The following is a 10,956-nucleotide window of genomic DNA, read 5'->3' as shown; positions in this document are numbered from 1 at the left end:
CGGAGATATAAGAAGCTAGTTTTCTTGGCAACGGAAAGTTGATGCGCTCACTTAATTTTACGTTTTGTATTCCTGCGATTGTGACGCATCATTTCAACGTGTCTGGGTCATTATGTAAACACGCCTGTGCTGACGTATATATTTGTTTCTTTATTAATATAAATTGTAGCTGGAGGTCAGCGCAAGATATGTGGAAGGAACTCGTTGTTTTACTTCGCTAGCACACCGGCGCAAATGCAAATGTACATACAATACAATGCGCCATTGGTTGTCTGTTAAGTCTACATTTATTACACTTGCGTGCGTATTTCTTGAGGCTGCGAAATTACTATGCATACATATGTTAAAATAAATAAGCGTAATAGAGCACATGCCCAAACATTCGCGATGTCGTTAAGTGGGGAAGCCAATTGAATCGCTCGCCCGAGGGATATTACTCGCCATTATGTGAAATGTGCAAGGGTAGCTCAAAATGCGCTGCCGCAGTCACTCTCGATACGGATTTCTAAATTTCAATAATAGGTTACACAGTTTTGCGAAATACTTGAATCTGTCTGTCTGTTGGTCAGAAGGACTAAAGCCTACAGACAGACAGACAGACAGACAGACAGACAGACAGACAGACAGACAGACAGACAGACAGACAGACAGACAGACAGACAGACAGACAGACAGACAGACAGACAGACAGACAGACAGACAGACAGAGACAGAGACAGACAGAGACAGACAGACAGACAGACAGACAGACAGACAGACAGACAGACAGAGACAGACAGACAGACAGACAGAGACAGACAGACAGACAGAGACAGACAGACAGACAGACAGACAGACAGACAGACAGACAGACAGACAGACAGACAGAGACAGGCAGACAGGCAGACAGACAGACAGACAGACAGACAGACAGACAGACAGACAGACTTTAATAAAAGAATAATCAGAATAATCGCCAATGGTCGGGGCCCCTAGTCCAGGGCACCACTGGCTCTTGCCATCTCAGCGCTCTGGACCAGCTTGAGCTGGTGGTCGTCGAGGGCCGAGCTGGACTGGACAGCAGTGCCTCCTATCGCTCTCTCGCGGGGTTCGTATCGTGGTGTTCTATGTTGTGCAGCGTGCACTCCCACGTAATGTGGTATAGGATGGGTGTGGCCCCACACAACGGGCATTCGTCCCTGTAGGCTGTGGGGTGTATGCGATGTAATATGTGTAGGTTCGTGTAAGTGCCTGTCTGGAGCCTACGCCAGGCAGCGGCATCCTCTGTCTTTAGAATTTATATAAAATTGTTTCTCTGGCCCTTTGAGGTGACTACAACCGGGATAACAAATGTACCAGAGGTCTGTTATGGGAAGTCTATTTCATTCAATCATACATATCCACATCCCTCCACACGAGAACGTGCCAATTAAATTTAACGCTGCAACTTCTTGCAAGAGTTCTGGGAATGGAGAAAATTGGCTTAAATGAGACCGCAGCATTTACGGTGCCCCACATTCAGGGTAATAACGTTTGTATTTTCGTACAAACGAGTACTAAAAACGCTCCGTAGATATTTCTCGGATACTGTGCAATCTAACGCGCTTGTCAAATGAGCGATTCCTTATAACGTTTCTCAAATCGTTTCGCAAATTTTAGGCTCTAGAGCCGACACAACATCAAAAGTAATTGTAGGGGTATATATTTTAGATAGTTACTACAAATCAGTACCGTGCATGATCAGAATAAATCAATGGGGCATTTCTACTACGAGCCAGGGCTAATTAGTTAGCAATGCAGCGAGAAACCTCGCAGATCGGGTAGATCATCATTGTGAAGTCAAGTAAAGCAAAGGAAAAGCAATCGTAGTACACCCGCAAACGATTCAGAAAAGTCGGAATGTTTTTCCACATGACGTCACTCGTTACTTGTCTGCAACGTCAAAGCTGTAGAAAAATTAGCGCCGCTGTCTGTCGCTTTGAAAACGTTCAAGCCGCCATGGCGAGTTCACGCCAGCGACTATGTGCCATCATAAAATTGCAGTGCCCATCCTCCTCAACCCTCACGGTGGAGACGTCGTCCATGGTGAAGCGGAGCAGGGATTTGCTATGCGTGTCGTACTTGGGCCACGGCTCGTCCTCCTGGCTAGTCGGAGTCCTGCGCGAAATCAGCGTTTATCACACGAAGCGCCGACGTACCGCCGCAGTTGTGTTGTGCACAACTGTTTAGTCAAATGAAAACAGGATATCTTTATGGGCAATGAATTTCAAGAACCGGCTGATAAATACGAACTATTGGCTTATGGACGTTTGCGTATAGCTTGTATGCAGAATGCAAAAATGATTTATTCATGCATTGTAAATTTGATTTACGCGAATCGACGATCTGCTTGTGCTTTCGCCCAATGAGGCACGACAGAAGTAAAAAAGAAGAAAATCTACCTGTAAGTCGTACATTAAATCGAATGCGAGTAAATTTTTTATCACAAATGCGAGGGATGATTGCGTCAGTCATAGCGAGGCCAAGACACAGAAATCAAGCTTGACGATTTGCTTGCAAGGAACCGATGCTTTCACCTTCGCAAGAAATGTGCACTATCAAAGCTTCGCGGAAGCAAGCGATTACTTATTCGACGCTATCTCTACCCCTCCCGTCTCCCGAATAACCCCTCTTCCCACGTAGGCCGCAGGCCAGTTGCATTCTTTCCTGATAAAGATTTACCTATCTATGTTCTTAAAGAATAACTTTACCCGCCGTGGTTGCTCAGTGGCTATGGTGTTAGGCTGCTGAGCACGAGGTCGCGGGATCGAATCCCGGCCACGGTGGCCGCATTTCGATGGGGGCGAAATGCGAAAACACCCGTGTACTTAGATTTAGGTGCACGTTAAAGAACCCCAGGTGGTCGAAATTTCCGGAGTCCCCCTAAATGGCGTGCCTCATAATCAGAAAGTGGTTTTGGCACGTAAAACCCCATTATTTAAAAAAGAATAACTTTACGTATCATCCGATGTCTTTTAGAGCAAACACAAGCTTCTCGCGTTCCTCCTGGTCTCGAGATACCTGACACTGACGTAAAAAACGCGCCCTTTCGCTGTTTTCGTACTGAACGAAACGTACCCTGTTTTCGCGAACGTCGCCCACCTCCGCATCAGGCGCCTGCTTTGGGCCAGGACTTTTTCGGGCATCTTCCGGCCGGCGGCGAACGCGCCACCTAGCGTCACTAAGGCGTCGAAGTAGTGCGTCGGGTTGCGGTAGAACTCGCCGGTGGTGTTCTGCTGCTCGCCTTCGACGCGTGCCGTGTCATTGGCCTCACCGGGCGGCAGCACGTCGTTCGCGGTGGCTTCGAGGACGTACCGGTACACGGCACCCCCGCGCCTCGCCACCAGGTCCGCCATGACCCCGGAAGGGCACGCCACTTTGACGTCGGCAAGAAACTCGGCCGCCTGGGCGTAGCGATCGGCACTGGAGTAGCCGCTGCCGCTGAAGTAAAGCCTCCAGACGGGGCCCAGCCTCGGTCTGGCGAAGAAGTGTAGCACCAGGCGCTCCAGAAAAATGCGAACGAAGCCCCTGGGCCAGTGACCGACTTGAGCCAGGGACCAGTCCTTGAAGAACTGGGCCAGGTAGAATTCGCCTTCGTTCGCCGTGTGTCCGATCAGAAGCTGGGTCCCGTTCAGGGCAGGCAGCAGCTCTCGCGAAGGGTCTGCCTTCTCCGTGCCTTCTTTGGTGGCCGTTGGCACGCCGGCCACGAGCACGGAGCCCTTGCCCCAGGGCTCGTACACGGGGCCGAATTGCTTGCCGTTAACGCCGTCGAATGCTTCGAGGTCGTGAAGGAGAGTGAATGGCGAGGCCACTCGCAGGCACTCGATCAGAGAACGCGCGACGTCACCGTCGTTCACGGAGTCGTTCCTGCGAATCGACATGTTGGCCAGAAAAATGGCAGTCGTAAAAGTATGAGTGGTAAATACGTATGCAGAATTTTTAAATATTGTGGTTACAGTCTTCAAGGGGTATCTCAATATCTTTGAACTATTCGTATGCTAAGGTCATCTCCGTTGTTTTTGCTTTTTCATTTTAATTTTGCTTTGTAATGAAATAGATTTGTTTACGCTGTGCAGCCATGGTACACGAGACACACGTACGAAAAATCCTGATAACATTGTCGGCACATGTGCAGCTGTCGATATTACCGATGAAAACAATATTATCTTTTTCCGTGTTCGCTTTATTAAAAGACTATTCAGTGCTTCATTAAGTATCAGATCATTACTTCCTGCAATCGCTCTGGACATATCTACAGCCGATGCGATTTATTTTAAAGCTTAAATACAAATATTACTCTGCCGTGCCGGAACCTGAAGTACGAAGCCTTGTTCTGCGCAATTTAAGGCAAAAGCGATATGTGTATGAGCAACTGCATGTTTCCGTTTCAAGAGAAATTGATGCAACTGTCTGCCATTTCTTCGCAGAAAGTGCGGCGAGAGACGGCTTCCACGAATTTTAGGCTGAAATTACGGGACTTAAGGGCAAAAGACAACACATGCATTGAAAGCACCGCAGTTACAGGATCCCGATTTAATTTCGGCGACCTGAGTTCTTTCACGTGCGCCCAATGCACCGGTACACGAGCATTCTTACATTCAGCTGTTATTAAAACGCGGCTACTGTGGCTTGAACCAAATGTGATACCTAATGCTTAGCCGGAGAGCGCCCTAGCTACTATGTAGCCGGTAGTAAATGTATACGCTGCTGAAAAGCTTCGCGCATGAGACACTTTGCATTCTTACACGTGAAGTTGTCTTCAATGAAGCGACAGTTACGCGAATGCTTTTCTCTACTGCGTCCGCAAACAGTTTACTGCGCAGCATTTTATTCTCATTTGGACAAGCTTTATACGCGTGGGCATCTTTTCTTCTCATAGACAAAAATTGGTTCGAAATTTTCATTAAGATTGTTAGCGGTATCCACTTCAGAGGCATATCAGGGTGCTCTTAAAAGATAAAGAAAACCACCGCGGTCCTTTGCTGCAATTAACTCAATTTTTGTATTATTCATTTCCCGTCATCTATAGCGACGAGTGGTCGATAGCGATGAAAAAGTCAAGAAGGGTAAAAATCAATAGATGTGTATTCCTACGTAGCCTGAGCACTTTGTAACGTTCCACTTCATGTTTCATTCCTTTCATCGTTAATTACTAGCCTGAACTTTGCCGTGCCGCTGTTATATGATGAGTAGGCCACTCGGTACGCCCGGTCAAAAGAGAATGAAATAAACTGGATCATTACAAAAATTACTGAGATTACGGCAAACTAAAAAAAAAAAAAACTCATTGCCCTTCCACTCTGTGAAGAAGGATGACCAGTGGCGCTTTGTATGTGGACCCCTTAATAGCAAACTCCACCTAAGCCATGGGTCGGTCTGGTATTGCACTACCTACGGTATCGGCCCACCTATATGGGGAGTGGTTAACTCCTGTTTCACCTCCGCCGCGGGTCAGGCCGGGATTGCACTATCTTCGGGATCGGCCCACGTATGCGGAGTGCTTATCATCTGCCTCACCTCCGCCGCGGGTCGGCCCGGTATTGCACTTTCTTCGGGATCGGCCCACGTATGGGGAGTGCTTAACGGCTGCGTCAACTCCGCCGCGGATTGGCCTAGTATTGCACTTTCTTCGGGATTGGCCCAAGTACAGGGAGTTTTTAACGCCTGCTTCACCTCCGCCGCGGGTCGGCCCGGTATTGCACTTTCTTCGGGATCGGTCCACGTATGGGGAGTGCTTAACGACTACGTCACCTCCAGCGCCGGTCTGCCTGGTATTTCACTTTCGTCGGGATCGGCCCAAGTATATTCTTAAGGCCTGTGTCACCTCCGCCGCGGGTCGGCCTGGTATTGAACTTTCTTCGGGATCGTCCCAAGTATAGGGAGTGCTTGACGCCTGCTTCACCTTCGCCTCGGGAAGGGCCGGTATTGCACTATCTTCCAGATCGGCTCACGTATGGGCAGTGCTTAACGGCTACTTCACCTCCACCGCGGGTCGGCCCGGTATTGCACTTTATTCGGAATCGGCCCGCATGAGAAATTGTTGGTCTACGTGAAGACGCGATCCGCCAGATTTCAGCCATAGACAGCTTCGCTGTAAAAATTACTTTGTAAGGTCTTACGTGCCTTAACCACAATCTGATTATGAGAAACGCCGTAGTGTGCGGGGGTAGGGAGCGGGTAGAGGTAGGTAGGGTAGGGAGAGAGAATAACTTTGACCAGCATGGTTCCTTAATACGCACCCAATACAGGAGCATTTTTTTCATTCCTCCATCATGGGGATGCGGCCACCGCGGCCGGGATCTGACCCCCGACATCGAGTTGAACTGTGCAACGCCATAGCCTCTGAGGTACCATTGCTTTCACTGTAGGAAATCGAACGCACGCGTTGTGATCTGCGATAGGCGAATGCTTTCTTGAATCATCTCAATGAAATGCTTCAGAGGGCGTTTCAGCTAAGTCGGGCCAAACATTATAAAATCCATGTGTGAGTTGCAAAAATACAACCAAATTATGGAATCTTCGCCTGGCCGTTTTGGAGCGCTCTAGATCACCCTCGCGAGCGGCGTTCTCTTCGGCTGGTTGAAAGAGAGTGAGATAGACAGTGATCTAAAGAAAGGAAGGACGCTTGATTCTGCAACGAGAGTGAGCGCCCTGCGTTAGGCCTGGTTCTTCTCGACAGCCCTCCTCCATCTTCGAGCGCTCTGAGGCGCTCCGAGCCCTGTCGTCGGAGTAGGCGTCAAGATTGAGAGTGTTTGCAGCAACGCCATTACAACACAGCGTCAACGCTGCTGGCGATGGTCCACCGTCACCTAGGCAACCTCGGCCACTGCACGCTGCCGTCTCGACGAACGCTCGTCTCACCGGCCCATCTGCCGGTTTTCCCGGCAGTGCCGGTAGCTTTGCATAGGCGAAACATCGGACGTTGGCACTAGTCACGTGGTTTCACACTTGTCATTTCCTCCTCTGACAGATTCACACGTTTGGCCTGCGCGCTTGTCCTCTACGTCAGAGTTCGGGGAGCCCCGGACCTGCTCGACTCTGCTTCAGGGGATAGAGGCGACCAGCCGAAGATACCATTAGTATTATTCGCTTTTGATCAATTAAACGTTTTTTTAGTGACCTGAAGTAATTAACAGTTAATTAGCCAGCCTTTAAAGCCTTTATTTAAAAGCAAAATCTTCAATGTACTTTGTACACCCTATTGAGAAATATAAAAAAAAAGTTTCTCTCCGTGCTGGTAGCCGCTGTGCATTGTTTTAATTTTGCCTGGCTACAGAGAAAGCGCGCGATAATTGAAAAAAAAAATCACGTGACTACGCGCTTACACGCAGCGACATTAGTGCCCTGAAACATTCTACCAATAAAAGATCGACGCAGCAGGCAGACGGAAGGCATGAATAGGCTGCAAGAAATAATGATAGTTGATGGCCACATCCATCATCTTAAAACCTTCTAACCCTTTACGATGTCAACAGCCAAAAATTCACCGACTTACGCTACTCCCTAAAGCGTAATTTGAGCGAAGCTGCGTACGTGCTTTCATTTCGCGATATATTGGCTGGCGCGGACAATCTGTCTCGTGCGGCACGTTGCAAACGGAGCGAAGTGTAGCGCGACGACTTCTCTAATCGTGACGTGTGGGTGCGATTCACCGCAGCCGCCCCAGATAGATCTCCACTCATGCAGCACTTTGTTTCCGTGCAGACGACGCTTGCTACCCTGGTGTCATCTCGCAGCCATCGTCGCCGCAAATGGCACTACGCTTTTCTTCTCATACTTTCGCCATACCCTCCTCCTGCGTTTTCCCCTCCCCCTCTCTTCGCATCCCCGTCTTTCATCTCTCGCTGCGCTCCGCGTTCTCTCTCATCTTTCATTGTACTTGTTCGCTCGGTTACGAGGTATAGGACGCCGCCGCCGACGCTCGCCGCAGGAACGGGCGCCTAAGAGCTGCGCTCTAAACACTGGCAGAACTTCAAGAATGGTCATGCGTTACTTACCGCTTATGCCATCGCTTCAACCAACAAGATATCTCGCAAGAGTGGGAGCTTGGACCTTTTATTTGATCCATCTCAGTCTGCTCAAAGCCTGTCGTGCCCTCGATATGCGTGCAGCGTCGATAATTTGTTCCCGCCGGGTCTGAGGGCACTAATGTTGCGGTGTGTAAGCGCGTATTCATGTGGCACGTCTTCAAGTCTTGCACGCTTTGCTTACAGTGCGGAAAATTTAAAATCAGAGCAGCTATCATAACAGAAATTTTTTTTTGACATTTCTCTATACGCTCTATAATAACTACATTGACGATATCGCGTCTAAATTATTATTTTAAGAGTCGGTAATTAATTATTCTTAATTATTCTTAAGCTTATAGTAAAGAATGCCCTCCAGTTCTTCAAGAGGGCAGGTAACAATACTAATTTGGTTGCACTCTCGTAACTCCCACGTAGATTTTTTTTTAAGTATGGGCCGACTTAGCAGAAACACCCTGTAGAAAGAAGCACATGATGCGTGCTAATTAATTTTATTTAAACCTGTGCAATTCTTTACCCACGGTGCAGCCATGTGGGTTACGCTCTTTTGCTTCTACTTGGCGTGACACTAACGTTGGACCCTGAAACAGAGCGACGGCAACGCGATAGAATTATCAGGAATATCAGGATCACACTGCCTCCAGGATCGCTTGCTGTTCGAAAACGCATCAAACACCATTGCCATAACATAATGGGTGTCCCAGCTAATGTTACCCAAGTGGTTCAATGAAAAAAAACATTTAAATAACACGTTGCAAGATACGATTTTCAAGCCTACGGTGATTGGTCTCCAGACCTCAGACAACGGAGCACTGTAGGTGTTTGCAACTATCTTTAATCGTGTTTTTTTTATATATACTCCTACTATGAACAGCTTGCCTAACCTTAGTTGGCACAGACGATGTAATTCCACTGTGTCTACGAGGTCCAAACAGTTAACTCGGCCAAACCCCACTGCGCCAATCTCCGGAATGGTATATGTAGGAAAAGAAATGAAAGGGTCACTCTAATTCTCCAGGAGTTTCACGTGCCAAAGCCACCATCTGATTATGAGGCGCGCCGTAGTGAGGGACTCCCGTTTGACCACCCGGGTTTTTTTTACATCCACCCAGTGCGCGGGCATATTTGCACATCGCCGCCATCGAAACGCGGTTGCCGTAACCGGGATTTGATCCCGTGAGCTCGAGCTTAGCAGCGCAAGGCCACAGCCCCTAAGCCACCACGGCTGTTAGCTCTTATACAATCCGTGGACTCGGGCGAAATTTGAAAGCGACTGCTAATAGTTACTGACGTGCTGGCGGTTCTCCTTCCGTGAGCGCAGACTGCAGCCGCGTACTCTCGTATCTCCGGCGGCCCCGCGAACGGTACCCGCTCGGTCGCCTCGAACGGGCTTCCGCCCTGCATCACGACGCGATGGAACAGCCGGCGGCTGGCCGGCATCAGCAGGTGCAGGCCGGCGCTCAGGGCGCCGCTGTCCACTCCGACCAGCGTGACCGAGGCGTTGTTGCCGCCGAAAGCGGCCGCGTTCTTCGAGACCCACTCGAGCGCCGCGTGCTGGTCGCGCAAGCCCTGGTTTCCGGGCACGCTGAAGAACGGCGTCGTCAGGAAGCCGAACACGTTGAGCCGGTAGTTGGGCACGAACACCACGACGTCCTCGGCGGCCGCCATGTAGCGGCCGTCGTACAGCGCGTCGTCGTTCGAGCCCCGCTGGAACTCGCCGCCGTGCAGGATCACCAGCACCGACCTGGGAGATTCGAGGCCCCAGTCGAATCAGCTCGGGCCCTATGTCCCTCGATGTCATGCCCTTGCCGCTTTTCTCGGATTTCATTTTCTTCGAGGAACGGGGAAACGAAATGCAATGGAAGCTGTTCAAGTAACAGGTGATTCCGTTTAACACGAAACTCTTTTATGCCGGGGCTGACCATTAACTTCCTGTAAGGTATGTGACGTCGGCGCGAACGCGTAAAACAATTTCCCTTGACAAGGATGGCGCCGCCATCTAGGAGCGGTGAAGCGAAGTACTTCATCATGACACTAACGAGCGCCGCCAGTGAGCACCTGCGTAGTCTCAGCACTGCGGAGGCTCGAACGCAGTGTAGCCCGGTGTAGCCGGTGTAGGCATTCTGCTGAGGTGAAGACGCAGTTTCCGCACATTATTTGTCTTTCGCGTCAGATTAGCCTGTGGTGCCTCGTCGCCTACGGAGTGCAGCTTCAACATGCAGAGCTTACACGCCACCTACTGCTTCGCTTGCGATGGCACCAACCAAGGAAACTGCTGCCCTAAGCGGCGCAGAAAGGCAACGACGTCGACGGGCGAATCTCGCTTCCTTCCGGCGAGAGACATGCCAGCGTGAAGCAGAACGCCTTAGTCCGTTTGCCGCGCACGCTGCGAACTCTACGAATCGCATTCCTGAAGTTGAGCGCGTCGCAACTCAACTGGCTGCCCAATACACTACGGAGCCAAACCGAAATGCTCGTACCTTCACGGAAGCGACTCGGCAGCAGGATGCCGTTCACAAGCAGTACGCCGCTCGCCGCGCAAACCTGCAACGCGGTCGCTGGCCCGCAAGTCGTGCGCCTTTCGCTGTAACGGACCGTGAGTTCACGAAGCGAACATGCAACAGCTTCTGTGAAGACGCGTTTCACTTTGGTGCTTTACCGATTCCTAGGAAAAAGAGATCAACCTTTTTTTTTCTTACCTTTCAAATTTTTACAGCGAGAGCTCCTACGGGCTCACATCTCCTATTGTTTAAATTTCCACTGCTGTCCGCCGGTGATCAAGGCAAAAATACCAAAGTCGCATGTATTCCAAACTGCCCTACCGCGTGTGCGACATGCATTTACTGGGCAGTTACGACATGATAATGGTGATAATTGAAGTATGGATAGTAAGGCTAGGAGATTGATCGAT

The 10,956-nt window shown here is 49.8% G+C and overlaps 1 protein-coding gene across 1 annotated transcript; it reads right to left on the bottom strand.

Annotated features, from left to right (window-relative positions):
- Positions 1–1,090: 1,090 nt before the first annotated feature.
- LOC129384765 (uncharacterized) lies at positions 1,091–4,005 on the bottom strand. The gene is made up of 2 exons (XM_055070363.1): positions 3,097–4,005; positions 1,091–2,136 (listed from the first exon to the last, which is right to left on the bottom strand). The coding sequence occupies exons 1-2, from the start codon at positions 3,897–3,899 to the stop codon at positions 1,968–1,970; spliced, it is 972 nt and encodes a 323-aa protein (XP_054926338.1). The 5' UTR covers positions 3,900–4,005; the 3' UTR covers positions 1,091–1,967.
- Between the last annotated feature and the right edge of the window lie 6,951 nt (positions 4,006–10,956).

The sequence above is a fragment of the Dermacentor andersoni genome, chromosome 5 (assembly GCF_023375885.2).
Source record: "Dermacentor andersoni chromosome 5, qqDerAnde1_hic_scaffold, whole genome shotgun sequence".
NCBI lineage: Eukaryota > Metazoa > Arthropoda > Arachnida > Ixodida > Ixodidae > Dermacentor > Dermacentor andersoni.
This window is presented reverse-complemented; position numbering and strand designations above follow the sequence as displayed.

Excerpts from the sequence above, each read along its gene's own strand:
- LOC129384765 (XM_055070363.1), bottom strand. The coding sequence starts at position 3,899 with ATGTCGATTCGCAGGAACGACTCCGTGAACGACGGTGACGTCGCGCGT. Across the intron at positions 2,137-3,096 it reads GCGACGTTCGCGAAAACAGG|GACTCCGACTAGCCAGGAGG; the intron begins GTACGTTTCGTT and ends GATTTCGCGCAG.